Source organism: Pinus tabuliformis, chromosome Q (assembly GCF_031772625.1).
Source record: "Pinus tabuliformis cultivar Carrire ecotype Pingquan chromosome Q, CPIR1, whole genome shotgun sequence".
In the NCBI taxonomy this organism is placed as follows: Eukaryota; Viridiplantae; Streptophyta; class Pinopsida; order Pinales; family Pinaceae; genus Pinus; species Pinus tabuliformis.
This window is the reverse complement of record NC_142296.1, coordinates 444,733,310-444,756,210: the sequence shown is the minus strand read 5'-3', so window position 1 is coordinate 444,756,210 and position 22,901 is coordinate 444,733,310. Positions and strand designations below refer to the sequence as shown.

General features: G+C 37.4%; 1 protein-coding gene across 2 annotated transcripts in view; it reads right to left on the bottom strand.

Annotated features, from left to right (window-relative positions):
• SAR1 (SUPPRESSOR OF AUXIN RESISTANCE1) overlaps positions 1-3,881 on the bottom strand; it is a 333,388-nt gene extending 329,507 nt beyond the window's left edge. The window contains exon 1 of one of the 2 annotated variants that reach the window (XM_089384665.1): positions 3,313-3,881. In XM_089384665.1, the coding sequence (XP_089240791.1) occupies positions 3,313-3,473 (161 nt within the window). In that variant the 5' untranslated portion in view covers positions 3,474-3,881. The remainder of the gene's footprint in view (positions 1-3,312) is intronic. The other variant, XM_089384663.1, reaches the window with a different exon arrangement.
• Positions 3,882-22,901: the final 19,020 nt, after the last annotated feature.

The following is a 22,901-nucleotide window of genomic DNA, read 5'->3' as shown; positions in this document are numbered from 1 at the left end:
TTATGGTAGACGACAAGTTGTTTATCTTAGTTTTGTATGTTGAAGACTTGATACTTACAAGGGATGAGCAGTTGATCAGCTCTTGCAAAGAGGACCTTGCGAGAGAATTCGAGATGAAAGACATGGGCTTGATGCATTACTTCCTTGGGCTAGAAGTATGACAGGGTGATGGTGAGTTGTTTGTGAATCAGGGGAAGTATGCCTCTAAAATTCTACAAAGATTTCACATGGAGAACTGCAAGCCTATGGACACACCTCTAGCTACAAACTAGAGGAAGGAGAGTGCTTCTTCAAGAGAGGCAATAGATGCTACCATCTACAGATAGCTTGTGGGATCCTTGATGTATCTAGTGAACACAAGGCCCGACATATGCTATGCAGTAAATCAATTGAGTCAAGCCATGGTGAAGCCTATGGAGTTATATTTGAAGGCAGCAAAGCATGTGTTGTGGTACCTCAGAGGCACAACCGAGAATGGGCTATGGTACAGGAGGACAGAGGAAGTGAAGGTCCAAGGCTTCATCGATGCAAATTGGGCAGGGAGTCCATCAGACAAGAAAAGTAATTCAGATGCTATCTTCAGTGTTGGGTCTGCAACTATTTCCTAGTATAGCAGGAAACAGGGGTTTGTGGCACTCAGCTCAGCAAAGACTGAATACATGGTTGCAAGTCAAGCAGCATGTGAGGCCATATGGATGAGGAAAATACTTGTGGGACTTTTTAGTCAGCAGATTGAAACGACTGTGATTTATTGTGATAATCAGAGTTGTATTAAACTCTCTAAGAATCCAGTATTTCATGACAGGTCCAAGCACATTGATATCAGGTACCATCACTTGTGGGATTGTGTGCAGAGGAAAATTATGATGCTACAATACATTCCAACTAAGGAGCAAGATGCAGATATCTTGACAAAGGCATTGTCAAGAGGCAAATTCGAATTCCACAGGTGCAAGATAGGGGTGGTGCAAAATCTCTTTCTTACTAAGAGGGAGTGTTAGAAATTGTAGCAATAAAGGCTAAATTTGACTTGTGCCTTAGTCAAATTTAGTAATTTGATTTTCCACATCAGCAAGATGACTTGGATTGTAGTTAACTTGTGTGAGGCCTTTGTCTACTAGCTTACTCAGTAAATTCGAGTTATAGGCTAGAAGTAGAGTTGTGCATGTAGTGATTGCTAAAATTTAGCAATATAGTTCAGTTATTTTCAATTTGACTCGGTTAACTAAGCTCAAGTACTTACTTGAGTCAATTGAAGGTCAGTTGAGTAGTAGAATTGTTGTTAACTCAATGATCTCTCAATTAAACTAGTCAGTCAACTAAAAACAACCCAGACATGCATGGAATCTTAATTGCCTAGCTAGAGTGGAGGAAAAGGCACATTGTAATCATCAATTGTATAAAAGTTGAGTGTACAGGCTTGGCAGTTAAGCAAGTGAATCATTCCTTGGGAATTGCGCGGGAAAATAGGAGAAAATTCCTATCTTTTAAGAGTTAATTTCCTCCATGATTGTGCAAGGAAATAGGAGTAAGTTGGGGCCTTGAATTGGCTAAGTGTTGGCCAAAGCAAGAAAGTTAGCAGGAGAACAGGTTTATAGTGCAAGGTGCGCTTCAGATTCGAACCAAGACATTGTAATAGTTTCTCATTCTAGTCTAATTAATGAAAAGCAGCAGAGGGGTTCTTGCTAGTTGGGTTCCCCTGTAAATCATTGTGCTCTTGTGGTGTTTTAATGGTTGCATGTCATTGCATGTGTTTCTAAATTGTGATTTCCATTCCGCAAAATAGTAGAGGAAATTTGTAATCTCTTGATTTCAGTTCAATTTCATCAGTAGTAGCAAATTTCTATTAATTTCTACAAATAAACAAATGAAAATAAAAACATGCAAAATGTCCACAAGAATGAACCAAAAATACATTGAATCCATGAAAAGCAAAAGAATTTTTGCAACCACGTGAAAATTTCATGATTAGGGACAGATTTGCAAGAAACAACTTGTAACAACATTTAAAAACTTGAAAAAAATTGTGGAAGCATTAACGTACTACCAATCACTTGAAGTAGTTAAAGAAGAAACCTTGGATGTGGAGTTGAAGCAGTCCTAGAGAAACCAAAGATGAGAGTATAATTTTGAAAGGTAATAAACTTCCAAAAAAGATTGATAGTCGGGGCTAAACTCAATCTTCGATACCAATTGATGTGTGGTCAAAATTGAAAACACACAAAGCATTTAACAAAAAAATAATCAACAAGAACACACAAGCATGAGAGACAAGTGTTTGAACACTCTTTAATATATATAGAGTATAATAACTCATCCAAATATGAAAGGATGAGGATAGAAATGAAATGCTAATAGTAATAGTAATATATGTACGACCAACTTCCATTTGTGGAATTACTCTTGCTGGGCTCTAAACATTAGTATTCACTTATATATCCAGTATATAGTTTTGCTCCCTTCGCATTTCAAGAATTTACAATATCAAACATGCCAAAGGAAATGGATCGTCAACCCAGTGACATGTCAAAGGCAAATTTATCAGTGGCCCACTTGTTCCCCATAATTGGTAGCTCAACTCCCTTTCACAGGCAACGTCCACGCAAAAACATCATTTCCTTACACGAAATGGGAAGAGGCTAACGGTCTGGGCCAGGAGCCAAGATCTCAATCCGCACAAAATCTCAGCTCAACTTGGTTCAATTTTTCTTATTATTAACGAATGGTGCTTTGAAATACAGCCAAAGTGACTCCATAACCACAAAACTCTCCAAACTATAGTGGATGGGGTATGCAATTGCCTTCTAGAGGATAGAGTTTGGATTTTCCGGTTTACTGGAATGCACGAGGCAACCCAGTTAGATGACAGTGGAGCACTGTTCAATTCTTCAAAAAAACAGTAAGGTTGCCCTCCAGGCTGGTGCACTCCCGCAAGGGAGAGTTGTAAAGTGGTAGAGTTGTGGCCGTTAACTCAGACCGGCCTTACGCCTCCAGGTATCAGCGGTGTCCCACCTTTTTATAGGTGGTGGGTACTCAACGATTACAGGTAATTCGAAGCATCCTTCGGTCATTTCATATTGGGTGTACTGTGCTCAAGCCTAAGGTTTAGGGTTTAGCAGAGTTTTGGGCTCTCTGGCACAAAGAAAATTGAAAACCAACAACAGAAACAAGAATAATAACAACAATGATAATAGTGTCAACCGTTACAAATGTTGTCGTATGATTCCCTTTGGAAACATTCATTAGGTCCGATGAGAATCTGTGCAAGTAGTTGAAATGACAGTGTGTATTGGCTAAACTTAGCGAACTTACCAGATAACATGGCCCGAAGGCCCATCAAGGACGAAACTCCCCGCTGCATCGCGTGGTGGTGGGGCGCATGGCTGGTTTCGAGGAACCACTGTTGTGGCGGTTTGGGGAACATTGACTTGAATCCACTGCACTGCATCGCTCCCACTTATGGGCACCTCCATTACTCCTAGCCCTCCTGGCCCTTGTTTTAGCTTTGATTCAGTTTAATGGCGGCGAAGAACTATGAGTTTTTTGGCCCTGAAACAATCAGCCCAAGTGGTTATAAGAGCCTTGTCCTCCCACGGTAAAACCTTTCTTGTTGAAGGAAGTTAGAATTTCTGCTGGTACAGCCATCCGAGAGCCTCAGCGGGAGGTTTACAATAATGAGTATGGGAGGTAATCGGAAGTTTTTGTTGCATCGGCAATCGGGGCCATGGTCTAATTTTGCAGCGGAAGTTATCCAAAGGAAATTTTGTATTGGTACAGTTGCTTGCAGTGAAATTGGCGCGTAGGACGAATCTTTAGGGTTTTTATGAGGGTTTAGATTTGTTTAAAATTGCTATCGATTTCTTCCTCCATTTTGAATCTATTTCATTTTGTTTAACGCTGCAACTCTTGAAGTTTGTTCACGTTGGTCAATTTTTTATATTTTAAGGGGCATTATCTATAGTAGAGCAAAATGGAGTTAACATTTTATTTAACTAAAGATGATACCTATATCAAATGAGTAGGGCACCTAAAACTAATATTGAGTTGACTAGAATGGGCCTTTTTAAGTGAATTTTTTACCCTCGAATGAGATTTATTGAACCTTATTTTAAGTGTATTTTTAAGTGATTAAAAATATCTAAATGAGATTAACATTCTCTAATATCAATGATAATTATGAGTATTTTTGTCATGTGAAAGGGGAGGAATGGACATAAACAATGATAATTTATATGGCTTGAATTAGGAAGACATTCGTGGATTAGGAGTACAATTGTGGTTAGCAAGGCAATATGATGTTTGTGTTAGGCACTAATGCTATCATAGTAGTACGTTTAGTATCGATTTGTGTTAGCATTATATTCCAATATGCACATGAGATAGTACATCTTTTGAGTATATAACTTATATGATGCATTATTTTCCCTATTGCTTCAAGCTCATATAAACTACATGTATATTTTGTTGGGAGAAAGACATATAGTAGGACAACAAAATTAGTTAAGGTCGTGATAAACATTCCACCGTCATTGAGCACAATGAATTAACAACATTTAAAGAAAGCAATATCTCAAGAAAACAATATGGAAACCCCTACAGGATTATTACTTATAGTTTCCTCAAGCAAAGCGACAATATTGGTACAAGTTTATTCTTCTATATTTGGGAATTGTTCCTCTCTTAAATAGGTTCAAGTTTATGTTTACCTTGGCACCTATTAACTTTCTCGTGGTACCCAAACCTCCCAACTTTAAGGGTTGATTAATTTATGCACCATTTTTTCACACTGTGTGATATCTTTATTTTCTAAATCTTTGGAGTTAACCCTTTGGTAGATTTCATTTAGTTTGATGAACCTTAAGCTCACTTTCAAGTGTTCTATAAGTGGTTAAAATAATTCACTCCTCCCACCCTCCCATAAAGCCTAAAGATCAAGAGCCCATATTTTTAAAATGAATGTACCTAGAGGGTAGCGACTTGGTTGGGTGGGACAAAGGCATGGTTTGGTGATCATTCACGAGCTATCCCATAGAAGATGTTAGCAAATACCTAGGACTAGGGCAAGGATGGAGATAATGTATCAAGAAACATCCCTTCTTTCCCTAGGTCAACTAAGTTTCATTATTAACCCAAAACAGTTAAACACAATGGCAAACACATAATTGGTTTGAATGCTTATTATAGTCTTGAAAACAACTGTGAATATTGAGCTCTAGGTTTGGGAATGAGAAAAACAACAACAACAACACTTTAGTTATCATCGTTATTATTTATGGTTGTGGAGTTTTTCCTTGCAACGTCTCCCATGAGACATGGAATAAAATTAAATGCTCCATGACTTATAATTTTAAAATTAAATGCAACATTCCTTTTACTTAACTATTGAAACACATAAGAAGACAATCAAATTAATAGTCTAGTCAATATTAGAGCTCAAATCCATATGTAGTTCAAATATAAGACCTAGAATGACAATCAAATCATTGGCAATAAGAAGTTGTAATACTAAACAAGTTTTCTAAATTTAAGTTGATTAATAAATAAAAAAATTCTAGCATTTCAAGTTTAAGGAACAATATGGATATTATCAAAATTAGGATTTGTTTCCCTGACCTTCGTAGTAAAATTGGTCTAACCCAAAAACAACCTCGAGAGAACAAATCTATAAAATTTGTGCTACAAGGGAGGTTTAGGATGAACATTATTTCCGTTTAACTTGCCTTGTCTTTAATAAATTTATAAGACATAACGTTATCCATAATCACGACTGAACTTTCATTTCCACCATGTTCAAGTATAGAAATGACATTATACAAAATAGTTATTATGGTTCTTTTTTATGTTTGATAAACTTTATTAGTCTCGAGGGATGGTAAATATCGCCACTATCATTACAAAACCTTTGCAAAGTTGCATTGAATGTCAACTGCCACATTTAGAAAACCCTTACACTACTGAGAAAACACCAATCAACATAATAAAATGCAATGTCTCCCATGAGACATGAAAGAACACTGAGTGGATAAAAAATGCTTCATAACCTATAATTTTAAAATTAAATGCAACGCTCCTTACCTCGTTCTCTTTATTGAAGTGGGATGGACTTCCCTGGAATTTAAAGCTATGATTTTAGATTTAGATTATAAACACAAAATGAGCAAAATGAGCAAAGGTGGATTCCATGTTATCACTTATAGTATAAGCAATGGACACCACATGCTTGAAAGAGGTTGGGCTAGAGATTCCAAGACTTTGTTTAACTATTAAAACACAAAAGAAAACAATCGAATTCATATTCCCTTAAGTCCTTGCAGATTTCAAATACAAGACCTATAATGACAATGAAATCGTTAGCACTAGGAAATTATAATCCTACAAAGGTTTTATGAATTACAATTGATTAATAAAAACTATTTTTCTAACATTTTGAGTTTAAACAACAATGTGAATATTCTCAAGACTAGGACCAATGCTCATGACCTTCATAATTAAATCAATCTAAGCCAATAGCAACCTTGAGGGAATGAATCTATGAAATGTATGCTACAAGTGGGATTTAGGATGAACATTATTTCCTTTTAATTTGCCCCATCCTTAAAAATATAAGTCATAACTTTATCCATAGTCGCCACTTAGCTATTTTCATTTCCACCGCGTTGAAATATAGAAATGATATTATAAAGAATATTTAATATGCTTCCCTTTTTGTTCAATAAACTTATTGGTCTGAAGGGATGGTAAATATCATCACTGTCACCACAAACCTTTGTAAAGCAATATTGGATGTTAACCGTGTGTGTGTGATATTAATAAAATAATTTAAATTTTTTGAAAAAGGACCCAAATTTTCAAGAAATCATTATTAGTGTGGCTAATATGTTAAATAACACTAAATTGCAATCTTATTAATGAATTGAATATGCATGCATATACGTATGTATAATAATAATAAAAATAAAATTAAAATTAAAATGACCATTTTTTCAATAAATCCTTGTTAGTGTGCCTAATATGTGAGATAACACTAGACTATAACCATATTGGTGAGCTAAAGAATTGCAGCAATATATGGGTTATTGAGTCCTTGGACTTAGACTTGAATTAGAAACTAGGAAGCACAACCTTATGAAGTGTCTTGCACTATATATGCAACCATAAAGGATTCAAGTGCTATTAAAATATGTTTTTTTGTTTATTTTTTAATGTTGTGGAATACCAATGCAATCAATTGTTGAAGAGTGAATCACACACTTATAAAATGTAAATGTATTCCAAACAAAATAAGTAAATTGGCTTCTCAAAGAACCAGGTAATTATGGCCCGCTAAAGGAGGAATCATACACCATTGAAAGCAGGAAATCTATTATGTGGATCTACTTTATAATATGTTATTTAAAACAACACATTAATTCCTCAAACAACCACATGTTCATGGCATGTTGGAAGAGAAATCCGCCAGTAACCACAATTGCTAAATGAATGTTCAATGAATTCTTCAGCCATGGAACATACAAATTAAAGAATCCATGAATTCATAAACAAATCAACCTACACAACTAAATCAAATTAACAAAGAATATACAACAAAACAATGAAAAAAATCTACAACAATTAAGAAAATAAATAACAAGCATTATAATATTGAACATAGAGGATTCAAACATCAATTGTAGCTTCAAAGCCATGCCTTACTTCAAAGAAAGCAAAGTGTCAAATCAATTAAAATGGAATAATATTCATAGCAACCAAGTTAAAACAAAACTCTAACCATATGCATTAGTTAGAAAATTAGAGTTGCATTGTACCAATTCAAAGAAAATCAAATCCAACTCTTGCTAGCTCTCTTGGCTAACGTATCACAAGCTACAATGATTTAATTAAATATAAAATGAGTTGAAGGGTTCCCAAAAATACATCCCAAGTAATTCATGACTAACTTAAAAAATCCCTACACATTAACAATATGTTTACGGCCATTATGAATACTCTGTGAGGTGGCAAATTCACTCGAGTTCTATAACTTCGCCACTTTTTTGTGTGGTTGCTTTTTGCTATGTCCTAGCATGCTTGCTATGCCACGTGGTGAATTATTGGGTTTTTAAAAGAATCTAAATATACTGCATCGCCCATTCATTTCTCGAAGAAGTGTGAATTATATAGTAGAAGCATCTTTCACAAAGAGGAAGACCATATAAAATAGAGTATCCCATAACATAGAGTTTAGCAACATGATATTTTGTAGCATATGGAAATAACACATCTAAACTAAATTACTCATGAAACCCAAATATCCCATCACTTTATCTCATAATTACGCCAACCTCATTAATATACAAACAAATAATAGATAACTTGATGATATGTAAACAATAGGCATATAGCTTGTCCAATTCATCAACACAAGTCCTTTACAAAAAAATAGAATGTGTGTGCGTGCTCAAGTGTCTTGATGGTGTACATTAAAATGCTGTGAAAGCATTGAATATGTGGCAATGCTTTATACAAATTATAGATGCTCACCTAACTATTAATCAACATGCCACTTCATATTACAATCAAGTAACCATATAATGTAAAACATCTCACCGTCTATAATGCTAGTGCCATAGACATAAAATATTGAACATTTATCTATAATTTTTTGTGCATGCAAGGAGAGTGGTAGATAATTAATTACTCACATGATCTTAAGGATGAATAATTTTATCATGGGTTGATTAAATGTAGTTGGAACAAGACAATGGGATTATTGTAGGTCGCATTCTCTTTTCTTTGTAAAGATAATATGATGCATATAGTTGCTATAGCTAAATCCAGATGCCTATAGCATCCATATTCTAGTGTTGTGATGATCAAATTAGTAATTACAAGTGAAAATGCTTCCATGAATCGGTAGTTGAGTGAATAATGGGTGAAAGGGAGTGTAGTTGTTTGTGATATCAAAGTATAGATGATCTATATTGGATCATTGTATTATTTGCCATCCATCTTAATGCTTTCAGAGTAAAAAATGGGATTTTCTATGCAAAAGTTATGCCACCCGGAAGTTAACCTTCCTATTTTGACCACAATGATCCAATGCTAGCCTCCATTATTCATGGAAATGGGGTTAGTTAGGTGACCATGATGAAGAAGACTCTAGAAGAGTCGATATTGTAGCTCTAGTTAAGAGTTGAAGGAGTCAAACTTAACAACCAGTAGGCTATTGAGCTATGTTATAACCAAACCACTAGGAGGAAAAAGGGTTCCATTCTATTCGAGTGCATTTTGTTCCATAAATAAGCATAGTAGCTGACAGTTGGTAAAGAGAGAAGAAAAAGAGGGTTTGTATACTGTAGCAACCCACAAGCCACATGTCTCACTCCTTTGTACTTGCATTCATTTCCATTCAAAGAAAGAGAGAGTTGAGAAGACTCACTTTCTAGTTGGGTTTTCTCCTAAAAAGGTCATATCTTGTGTTATTGTAGTTTGTGAGTGGTTTTTCTAATTATTTCTCTATTTTTTGCATAATTATAATTTGCATGCATGCACAATAAATAATAATTAACAAATATATTTGGGAGGTCATAAGGATATCAAAGTAGGTTTCTTTGGGTATATTCTGTGGAGTTGCAGGGAATCCATATTGAAAGTCATTAAACCCCAACCATGGCTAATGAATATGTGAATAACCCTCAACATCCCACAAAGGAGAGGTTTGTGCGGCTAGAAGAATAAATGACATATATAAATTGTAGCCTGGGCCTCCTCATGGAAACCCTAACTAATAATCCCAAGTTATTCAGAGAAGATGGAGGTTCTAATGCAGAGGTTAAATCAAATGAGAGATCGAGAAGAACCAGAGAGGGAGTCTAAGAAAGAATCCGAAAAGGATCAACCTAGTTCGACTGCCATGAACCATTCACAGTCCCTATTCAAGATGGAAGTGAAGGTCAACATCAACCCATATAAAGGTGAGATTGATGCTTTGATGTTAAATCATAGATTATAGTTGTTAGAAGTTTATTTTAGTGTTCATTGTATAGAGGAAGGACATAAACGTTTATTTACTCATCTAAAACTAGAGGGCCACGCCTTGACCTAATGGGAAAGCCACACAGAGGCCCTGGGTTGGAGGGAGATCCCCCAGTGACTAAGTGAGAGGATTTTAAAACTATCATAAAGTCAAAGTTTTATCGTCAGGTAGATCGAGATACCATTAGGTACATATCAAGGAAGAGGATATCTTCAAGACTGCATTCAGGACCAGGTATGGGAATTATGAGTTTGTCGTTGTTCCATTCGGTTTGACTAATGCTCCAGCTACATTTATGTGTTTGATGAATAGTGTGTTGTGTCGTTATTTGGACAAGTTTGTTATTGTATTCATTGATGACATACTGGTATATTCTAAGAATGAGGAAGAACATGTCGAGCATTTAGCAACAGTGTTGAGGTTGCTAAGAGAGCATCAGTTGTATGCTAAACTTAGCAAGTGCAACTTATTTCAGACTGAGGTACATTATTTAGGGCATATTGTCTCCAAGGATGGCATAACAGTGGATCGAGAGAAGATAAGGGTTATCATGGAGTGGGCAACTCCTAAGAATGTGGATGAGGTGAGATCATTCATAGGATTGGCAGGTTACTACAGGAGATTCATCAAGAACTTCTCACACATTGCATATCTTATTACATCATTGCAGAGGAAAGGTAGGAAGTTTGAATGGCCATAGGAGCGTGAGGCTAGTTTTAAGCAGCTTAAGCAGTTGTTGACACATGCACCAGTGTTAAATATTGTAGATTTGGACAAGGAGTTTGTAGTGTGTATAGATTCTTGCAAGAGAGGACTTGGTGGATTTATCATGCAAGAAGGACATGTAGTGTGTTATGAGTCACGGAAACTGAATGAGCACGAGCATAACTATCTGACTCATGATCTTGAGCTAGCAACAATTATACATGCATTGAAGATGTGGAGACACTATCTTCTAGGAAAGAGGTTTACATTGATGAGCGATCATAGTGGGTTGAGATATTTGTTTGATCAGCTGAATCTAAATGCCAGGAAGCTAAATGGTTCACTATCCTTAGTGAGTTCGACTTTGAGATCAGATACAACAAAGGGAAGGAGAACTGGGTTGCAGATGCTCTTAGCAGGAAGGTGCAGGTAAATCATATAACAACTATGAGCTCTTATGGGACAAAGTTACAGGATAGGATCTTGCAGTGAAGACAGCGGGATGACAAATGCATGGAGATTATGCACAAGTTACAACAGAGCACATGTACAAGTATAGGTACAGGTACAGGTGATCGGGATGCAGAATATCATCTCACGGCAGATGGTTTCGTGAGATTCAGAGATAGGATCTATGTTTCGAATTGTAGTGAGCTCAAGAAGCTTATCTTGAGGGAGTTTCATGCCAATCAATACTCAGATCATTCGGGATATCAGAAGACATTGACGACGGTAAATAAGTTCTACTATTGGCCGAATATGAAGAAGGAAGTAGCAGAGTTCTTGGCTATATGTTTAGATTGTCAACAGGTCAAGGCGAAATGTAAGCATCGAGGTGGTTTACTACAATCGATAGCGATTCCATAATGGAAATGGGAGGTCATTTCCATGCATTTCATTACAAGTCTTCTGAGGATAGTGAGTGGGCATGATTTTATTGTCATGGAAGGTTGAGTAAGGTAGCTCACTTAATTCCAGTAAAGACCACGTATTCAGCCAGTGAGGTAGCACAGGTGTTCATCAAAGAGATAGTGAGACTGCATGGTGTTCAAAAGAAGATTATGTCGATAGGGATGCGAAGTTCACTTCCAAGTTTTGGAAGGAGCTATTTGTAGGTTTGGGTACAAAGTTGGCCTTCCGTACAACTTATCATTCGTAGATAGATGGACAGAAATAGAGGGTCAACAAGATCTTGGAGGATATGTTGAGGATGTACGTTGTTAAAGAATCTAGGGTAGTTAGCATTAGTAAGATTCTTCTAGACTCAATAACAATTTGTGAAGTGCTTTTACAATTTATCTTAGCTTGATCTTCTTCTTATTATTAGTGTGTGTGTTTACTTCATCAAGCTGCTACCAAAAACAAAGAGACAAGAACTCATGAAGTTGGCATTCTGCCAAGGCCAAAACCTCTCCCTCTTGGAGAGGAGAATGCGCACATAATTCTTCTTATAGAGATTACAATTGACGAATGCCAAGACCATGACCCTTGACCTTCTAGGCCACTCCAAGCCCAAGACACCAATCCTCTTCTTTGTCACTACTGAGATCATCATCATTATTGTACCATTGAGGCCATCACTATGCATCATCGAGATCTCCATCACTGTTGCAACATCGAGATTATCAATGTTGTACCACCGAGATCTTTACTGTTGTATACTCATCGAGATCTTCATTTCAACAAAGAGATTTGAAATGAAGATATATATATATATATATTGATCTTCTCCATTGAGGTCATGACTGTAGTTATACTAAGATCATACTTGCATCTATTATGACTACTTATGGGTTATATACTGAGACAAAGTGTGTCTTCATGAGATCACTGCCATATCACAATAATGACAAGATTGTAAGGTTGCTTCAAAGGTCACTATATAGATAGGCCTAGACAATGAACACCGAGGAGATGAGGACTGTAGTTTTCTCACTGTAATTATTGAGAGATATTCGTGATGCACCCTACTGTACCCATCGAAGTTCCTGAGCTTAGGATAGACCTCTGAGAATGTCATCCGAAATTCTTCGTGCAACTGTCCTGTACTTCCTGCACCTATACGAAATTAAGGGAGAATCTGAGTTTTGTTCTGTCTGTGGTTAGTCTCCCATATTTAGCCAACATGTCAGTGTGAAGTGTTGTGTCTATTATTTGAGTCGACTTGTCATTAATATATATTTTGAAGTCGACTTGACAGCCTTTCACATCGTTTTGCTGGCAGTCTTCTTCTTTGGAGGATGGTGCTTGTCTTGGAGGGCTACTTGACACTAGGTTGACCCATATTCATGCTCAAGAAGAGCTCTTTAACATGACTTTCCTATACCTATGGAATGAGAAAGAAACGCATTCGAATAATTTACAAAAATAATATTTGTTTTTCTTGACAAGTACAAAGATCAAAATTACATTTACAAATACTGATGCTAGTTACACCTTTCTTCAACACTCCCTCTTAACTAGGGAGGTATTTACAATGGTACTTGGTCATTCTCAATCTGAAGAATTTCTCATAAGAAGAATCGGATTGGTAATCCCATCTGTATAGAATCATATCAATCAACATTGTCATAGTGCAAGGCCTTAACTAATAGCTCCATCTCTCTACGAGGCCATGAGTTACAATGTTGGTGAGACCAATGATTTATAGACAACTTCATCATTGTCTCTCAAGGTACATACCCACCTGGGTGTTCACCGAGTGTGACCTTCTAGGACTATTCTTATCTTGGGTTCCCAACCCTCAAAGGATATCGTTCCTCTTGCCTACCCTTATCTTGGATGCCCTACACATCCTCAAAGAGTATCGGATGCTAGATGATTACCCAACCCTCCATTCTTTCTTCCCAGGTGAAGACAAGAATGTTGTGTCTATCATGTGTCTACATTTCCATTCATGGCCTTGACCTAGACTTACGGTTGTTAGTCCTGGTCTAGTGCATGACACATGAAACATAAAAACACAACTTTCACTCATTTGTAATCATGGGTGATCTAATTCAAGCTCCCTCTTGATTAGGTATTTGTTAGAGCTCCTTCTTAACAAGGGAATCTTCTTTTCATCAACAATTTTTTTTTCATGGGTCCTTCCGCTGCTTGATCAACTTCTTTCCTTGATGTCATAGAGTTTAGTTCGGCTTCTTCCTTGTAGGGCATCAACGGCCGATCACTTTCCTTCTCGGTTCATCATGTCATTCCTTTCTTCATGGAAAGTGGCCTTCTTGATACATATATGGAATCTTCGTCATTTAGCTACTTCTTTCCCATAATGCTTCTTTTAGGAATTTCCATCCACCACATGAATGCTAGTTGTACTTGTACTTACAATTATTGTTTCAGTAACCCTGCATGCACTCATCCAGATATTATTCAAGAAATCAAAACACAACATTAAATTAAAGTGTACCTTACTAGATGGATCTTCGTCATTACATCTTCATGTAGGTATCAGCATGCTGCATTCATGTTCACACATCTCCCAAAGATGTCCATTGTCAAGGGTCTTCATCTTTTCCCTCAGAGTCTTCATATCTTTCTGGGAGATTTCCTAGTCAAGTCTTCTTGGTCTTTAAATGTTGATTTCCTTCATTAGGGTTTCATACCTCACGATCTATTCCTTCCTCACACATTTCCTTCCAAGGTGCTTTCAATCAAAGTTTCTTAATTGTAGTCAACCACCTCATACTTCGTATGAGGACATATTATGTTGATTTCATCTAGTGTGTCTTATGTCTTTTTGCATACCTTCGGAGTAGGAGATCCTTTTTCTCTTGATCATGATTCTCAAGATATAATTAATAATCCATGTTACGTGCAACCATATGACATGTCATTATAATATTAAACACAAGCATGCATACCTTATTTTACCTTCAGGTCATCAAGGCTTCTTCCAGCATCTTCCTTGATTGAAGAGATCTTCGATCCCTTTATCTGCTTCATGTCATCACATCATTATCTCATGGATTCCATAAGTTGGAATTCTTGTTGAAACACTTGCATCCTTTCTAGATTAGAGAACCCTTCGATGAGGATTCCATTAGGGAATTTTGAGGATCTTGTATATCCTCAACTGGCAGATGTTTCCTTTTTGACTTGATGTATGAAGAGCCTTGTCCTAGATGACTCCCTCCTTTTCTTCAATGTCCACTGAGATTCCCAAGAGGTATATTCTTCATGTTTGTCTACCATGGGTTCTGTCCTTCATGATTCCCATGGTGATGTCACGAGCTCTTGTTTCTAATGCTTCCATGATGCCATGATGCATCTTATTATCTTGGTCATATCTATAACACAAGATTTAGGAGCTTATGATAGGACCCTTTTGTGAGGAATAACATCTTACTCATAGGTGATATTTGTTACTCACTCTTTCCTTGGTCCCTTTCTTCAACTCCCCCAATCTTTCTAGTGATATGAGCTTCTTTCTATAAACTTTCCGTAACATTAAATCTTAGTTATACTTATTTGGTTTGCTTGAGGACCAAACTTGTCTTTCCTTTCTACACGTGTTTGAGTTCTTTTAACCTTCAATATTTTTGCCATCAACTTGCTTTTCTCTATCTAGCATAGAGACCACAAATTGTTGAATGAGGTAACCTTCTTGTTCATGGAAAATTGTTACATTGCTTAGCAGTTAGAACGATGATGACTATCTTCCTTCCTAGATCTTGTAGATGGGATCTTATGAAGATATCCTACATCCTTTGATACCTTTACTTTCATGAAGATTAAATTTCACGTGACCTTCTTTATTGCACCTTCATAGAATGAGTTTATCATCTACATCACTTTGATGTCTCCAATATTGCTATGTGAGGGGATCTTTCATAAGAATCCATTTCCATAAATTTAAAGGAGACCTATTGATATGTTTAATGACTTCAGTTTCTTAGAGGACTATGACTATCCTCCTTCTTCATGTAAGGAATCTTGATGACCCATCCAACCTATAGATGCCCTCGCAATCATGAAATCATTTAACCAAACTTAATTATAGAATGGAAAGATACTTACTTGTCATGTCAAGATGAAATCTTCACCTTGATCATGTTGGAAGTGGTTGAAGCAGATGCGTTGATGCTGCCTTTGGATGAGATCCTTGTTGTACTGATAGGAAGATTTCCTTCCTTGCCTTCGAGTTACTTTGACTTATACATTTGGCAAATTGTTGATGTACTTGGGATGACACTACATTGTTATCACATAAGTAGACCATGGAACCTTGTAGTATGCAACATTGTGTAGAATCATAGAGTATTAAGGTCACTTGCCATGATGTATAGAGGCCCATTAGTTAGAATTGATGTATCATAGGACTTCTTCATTTTATATTGAGTATTGTTTATACAAATCTCTATATATATGCCCTTGAATATATAAAATCAAGCTTTGAGAATCTGAGATGTCAAGACTGTTCCTTTTATAGAAAGGATTCAATCCGAGGTTGACATCTTCATATAGTGGCACCGAGACTATGGGTAGAATGGGACTTGTAAAATAAATGCAATATGGTTGTGTATATCCGAACTGAATTGTTGTATGAGCTCTCCTAATCGAGCCTTCTGCCTGTAATCATTTGTATCTTTTGTCTAAGTTTTCCGAGGCTAAGAATGTGGGAAGAATCTGAGTATAGGTCATCAAGTTGAGAAAGTCTGTAGTTCAAAAACGTGACATTGTATATTGTTGTTGTAGATTGATCCATGAATGTCTCTTTTAGTTGCCCTTCCTTTAACTTTAGCACCTTAGCTCTTATACCATGTTGAAGAGGGTAGTTAGCATTAGTAATATTCTTCTAGACTTGATATCAATTTGTGAAGTGCTTTTAAAATTTATCTTAGCTTGATCTTCTTCTTATTATTAGTGTGTGTGTTTACTTCATCAAACTGCTACCAAAAAACAAAGAGACAAGAACTCAAGAAGTTGGCATTCTGCCAAAGCCAAAACCTCTCCCTCTTGGAGAGGAAAACCTGCACATAATTATTCTTATAGATATTCCAATTAATGAATACGAAGACCATGACCCTTGACCTACTAGGCCACTCCAAGACCAAGACACCAATCCTCTTCTTTGTCACTGCTGAGATCATCATCGTTGTTGTACCATCAAAATCCTTACTGCTGCATACTCATCGAGATCTTCATTTCAACAAAAAGATATATATATCTATATATATATATATATATATATATATATATATATATGATATATATATCTATATCTATATATATATATATATATATATATATATATATATATATATATATATATATATATATATATATATATATATATATATATATATATATATATATATATATATATACATATATATACATATATATACATATGGGTGTTTTTCCTTTGAATGATACATAATGAATGATGGAAATTGTAGGATGCTTCGAAACTAAGAGGGTGGACTCAGAGCTTTCTTTTTGAAATATCAGTGTCGGGGCTCGAAGATTCAGTTGGGGTTTGAAGTTCTTACGGTTCCTGCTCTGCTTGTGGCGGAGATACAACTTCGCCCTCCGCTAACCCCATTCCTGCAGATCCGAACCCTCGCGACGTGCAATATATTCATTTTCCATAGCGCGGCTCTTAGTCCATTTCCTCGTCTTCAGCTCTGACAATCCCGGGTTGGAGGTCCGCTCGTCTTGGGCTCCGAGTTCAATGGAAGAGTTCCGGGGGACTTGCTTCGTGCTTTGAGTCGGGAGGAGGCGGCGAGTGTTAGTGTCTTGCTGGTTTCGGCGGTCTATTGCTTGACCTTCCGTGCCGCTCTACTTTGGCAGACAAGCCAAGGAGTTGGCCTTTGGCGTTATTGATCTGAGCCGCGGAACGGGTGCTGGGGTATTTTTGGTCTTTAGTTTTACTCTTCATGGGGGCGAGGTGGCTGCCCTAGCCGCCTTTGCCCCCGGACTCGCCTCTGCTCTAGTTGGGACCTGATGGGTTCCTTTGCTAAGGCGTTTTGGTCCTATTTTTGGTCGCACGCTGGCATACCTCTGCAGTTTTTTGGAGTGTTGAGGGAATTGGGGTGTGGAGACTGTCTCTGCATCGTTTCGAGCCGCTTTATCTTGGTTGTTTTCTGGTTGGTTTCTGCAGGCTGCTGAGGATATATGGGTGGTTTCTACCTCTGGTTTCTTCAGTTTCAGGAGGAGAGTTTGAGGGGGCGGGGGAGGAGTGGCTACCTTGGTTGCTCTCTACCTCATTTTGTGCCTCTCCTCCTTGTCTAGGTGGCCAGATTTAGATTTTTCTACACCTTCCTCAGGAGCTGTTTTTTTACTGCTATTTGTTGTTATGGGTATGGGTATCCTCCACTAGTCTGTTTAGCAGATTGGTTTGGGGTTTACATACCCATTTACTTGCTGCCCTGTCTGAGGGCTTTTCTGTATACTTCTCTAGAAGTATAATTATTGTAAGTGGCTTTGCCCACATTTATGCATATGCGTTTAGCATCTACAACATGTAATTTTCTGAAATTAATGGAAATTACGGATTTTTCTCCTCGGAAAAATACATATACATATACATATACCGAGATACTGATCTTCTCCATTGAGGTCATGATTGTAGTTATATTAAGATCATACTTGCATCTATTATGACTGCTTCTGGAATATATACTAAGACAGAGTGTGTCTTTGTGAGATCAATGCCTTATCACAATAATGTCGAGATTGTAAGGTTGCTTCAAAGGTCACTATATAGATAGGCCTAGATAGTGAACACCGAGGAGAAGAGGACTGTAGTTTTCTCACTATAATTATTGTAGAGATATCTGTGATGCACCCTACTGTACCCATCGAAGTTCCTGAGCTTGAGGATAGTCCTCCGAAAATGTCATCTGGAATTCTTCTTGCAACTGTCATGTACTTCCTGCACCTATATGAAATTCAGAGAGAATCTGAGTTCTGTTATGTCTGTGGTAACCCTAGCCACATATAAATAGAGGTTGGTCTCCCATATTTAGCCGATGTGTCAGTGTGAAGTGTTGTGTCTATTATTTGAGCCCACTTGTCATTAATATATATTTTGAAGTCAACTTGACAGTCTTTCAAATCGTTTTGTTGGTAGTCTTCTTCTTTGGAGGATGGTGCTTGTCTTGGAGGCCTACTTGACACTAGGTTGACCTATATTCATGCTCAAGAAGCGCTCTTTAACGTGACTTTGATTCTTTGACTTTCCTAGACCTATGGAATGAGAAGGAAACTCATTCGTATAATTTACAAAAATAATATTTCTTTTTCTTGACAAGTACAAAGATCAAAATTACATTTACAAATACCGAACCTAGTTACATTTTTCTTCAACATACGTGATGCACCAACAGAAGAAATGGGAGGAGTGTCTTCCATTGGTTGAGTTCGCATACAACAATGATTATCAAGAGTCCTTGAGGATGAGTCCTTTCGAGGCATTGTATGGGCAGAGTTGTAACAATCTCGTAAGCTGGAGTGATCTAGTGAACAAGGTACTTATTGGACCAGATATGTTGGCAAACATGGAGCAGGAAATGGAGGTTATAAATAAGAATCTAAATGCATCACATGATAGATAAAAGAGTTATGCGGACCAACACAGGGTGTTCAAGGAGTTTCAGGTTGGGGAGCATGTGTATTTGTGCATCAAGCCCAAGAAAAGATTTTTGAAGATTAGTTCATGTGCCAAGTTGGCACCACAGTATTGTGGGCCTTTTGAGATCCATGAGAGGATTGGACCAGTGGCATATTGACTTACACTGCCTCCAACAGTGAAATTCCATGATGTTTTCCATATTTCATTGCTTAAGAAGTATATAAAAAATGTTGATCATGTTATTGATTGGTCTGTATTGCAGGTGGAGAAAGAAGGAGAGTTCCAGCCGGAGCCTCAGTGCATATTGCAGCGGAAACATCTCATGCTCAGGAACAGAGCCATAGAGAAAGTTAAAGTGCTTCGAAGAAGCTACATGGGAGATGGAGGATCAGATGCAAGCCATGTATCCTTCATTGTTTGTCGGTTGAGGCAAAGCAATTTTGGTTTGATGTTGGTATATGTTTGGCATATGTTTTGCTAATGTTTTGGTATATGTATGTGGATCACCATGAGCTAAGTTATAAAGCTCAAAAAATCGGTATGGGTGTCATGTTATTATGGTTGTTATATTGTCATGTTGTCGTGATGTTTTGCTTTTGAGCAGGTCTTTCATTGTAAATATTACAACGAGCTAAGTTATAAAGCTCCATGGGCAATATGTTTGCTTTTCAACGGTTTTGTTGAGGTCTTGGTGTGGTTTAACACTGAGGATGGTGTTCCCCAAGGGGGAGGGTTCTGTAACAACCCTGGTGAAAATTCCATGTAATAAAAGTTAATAAAGGAAAAATAAGACCACGGGTAAGGACACTTATTCCAAGTTGAATGTTGGGCAAAGATATCCTAGTGAGCATCACTAGAAGTGTGTTTTGGCTAAGGAAAATTGGCAAAGGATAAGGCAAAGGCATTAAAAGGCAAAAAGACTTTTTTGTCACATTTATTTATGAAATAAAGTAAATTAGGAGAAAAGTAAGGTGAAAGGTCACGCGCAGCATGTGGGGAGGAAAATGAAGGAAAATAATGGAAAATGAAGAAAATAAAGGCCTCATTATAAAAAGGCTTCTGAGGATCAGTCGGTAGCCTTTTGCTAATTCAAGTTTGGAGCTCTCTCATTATTCTTTCTCTCTCTCTCTCTCTCGGTCACTTAGAGTGTCTTGGAGCACTCTAGCTTTGGATCAAGGAAGGAAAAGCAAGGAAAGGAAAAGAAATTAAGGATCAAGGAAAGGAAAGAAGGATCAAACAACTTCAGCGGGAATACTTGCAGGTAACCTTTTGCATGTGTGATTTCCTAGCTGGTTTGGACATGCATGGCTTTGCATGTTGGTGTATGGTTCTCTTGCTGTCGGTGGCATGGTTTTGTTGGGTTATGACAATGGTTTTTAACCTAGCATTGCCTTTTTTCATATGACATGGTGTTGGGATGTTTATTTTGGTTTTTGAGCTTTGGTTTGTTGGATGGATTTCATAATCCGAGGTAGAGGTGGTCTCAAGGTTCATTCCCAAAGGCCTAGGAATCCCTTGATCGATTTTGGTGGGATACACGGTAAAGCCTGAGGGAGGAGTCTCAATTTAGGGCCTAGTGATCCGGGTTTGGATTGTGGTAAAGCCTGAGAGACTGGTCTCAGTTTAGGGTGTAGTGATCCAGTATTGGATTGCGGTAAATCTTGAGAGACAAGGAGACAGAAAAATCCTCAAGGATAGTGATGGATTCTAGATGGCATTCCAAGTTCGGTTCAGTTGTGATCAGAGCACCGATTTTGGTGTGGTCACGATTTGGTGAGGGTGGAGGTGGTTTAACCTCTAGATTCCGTTGGTTTTTCTTAGATTAGTTGTTCTATGAGATCCCACATTCATGCTTGGAATATGGCACGGGGGTGACTGGATGAAAGAGAGATTTGGTTTAACCATGTTTATGGTTGAGTGGTACATGGAAGTCCTGAACCTGGTCAGATTTTATATGATTAATAAAAGCTAAGTTCTCTTACTTTTGCACTGGTTTATATGTGGATTTAATGGTTGTCATATCTCTAATATTTATATGGTTTTATGTTGGTTATAAGCATGGTTAAATCACTGGTTCATGTCATGGTTATATCATGTATTTACTTGTAATTGTTAACTAGATGGATGCAAGACATAATTGATGATATAATAGTTCAATGAAGAAGGAGGTGATCCTTCTGGTTGTGTTTCATAAGTTCTTTCAGTCATTTATTCTCTTTATTGTATCCTAGACCTGTAGGTTGCATTGATGCCAAGTGTTTGACATAATGTCAGTCCCGGTTGGGGATGCTCAGGCCTAGTCCTGAGGTTATTTTTGCTTTGTTATATTTTCATCATGTCTTTGATGGATTCGGAAGGTTATAACAAGTTTTGGAAGAGGTCAAGATTCTGGGCTAGAAAAGTGGCTCAAATCTCAAGGACACTGGCATAGGTCTGTTGGAAAAAGTCCAGGGATGTTGGCACATAGGCATGTGAGAGTAACTTTGGGTTTTGGTCACTGTCTTGCCTATAGCATGAGAGCTACCAGGGGTTAAAAGTCTTAAATCATCAGTGGGACTCAGGGACAGGAGGTCTGAGTGGCTGACATATCTCTTGAGGGTGTTGTTGCTGATGTGGATGGGTTTGTTTGATATGTTCCATCAATTCTATTTCCTTGAGGTCACCAGAAGTTGAATCCCTTATAGTAGCCTCTGTCGTAGCTTGTTTAACCTGGCTTGTCAGTTGCTTGGGTGGACCTGGGATCAGGGGGTGTTACAAGACTCATGACTATGCTAGCCAATATCCCTTGTGGAGGAAAAGATAAAGGTAAACAAACAATATAGAATCAAATTTGTTTTTGGTGTTCATTTTATTAATAAAGTAAAGTTGGGCTTAGTCGCACTTGATGTATGTGGAGTTGTGTTTAGCAATCCCTATATGTATATATGGGATGTGATCTTCATGCAGCGAGCCAACCAATATTGACTGATCACCACGCCAAAAAGTTGATAAGTTATAGCAAGAAATATGTTTTGTTATCTTTAAGAGAAAATCAGTTCGCAAAAGAGTCCATGAGAGCTAAGTCATCCCTAGAGGGGTGTAGTAAGGAACAAAAACAATAATTTGAAGATTTGTTATAGACATACAGGGGTGTGCTCGAAGAGCCTAAAGGGCTACCACCAAAGAGGGAAGTGGAGCACAAGATTTATATGTTGTCTAACTCTCCCTTGACAAACATTCGGTTGTATAAGTTGTCCGTTATAGAGGAGAATGAGGGGAAAAAACAATTGTCATAGTTATTGGAACAAGGTGTTTATTTGACCAAGTACCTCACCATGTGGGTCACCCTTTATACTTGTACCTAAGAAAACTAGGTATGTGCATTGATTATAGGGTGTTAAAAGAAAACTACACTAAAGAGTAGGTTCCCCTTGCCCAAGATATATGATCTGTTGGATGAGTTGTTGCAAGCCAAATGCTCCACCAAGTTGAAGTTAAAGTTAGGATATCATCTGGTTCAAGTAAGAGAAGAATATATCTCAAAGACTACCTTCAAAACTAGGCAAGGTTTGTATGAAAAGTTGGTCATGTCGTTTGGCCTATGTAATACACCAACTGCATTTATGA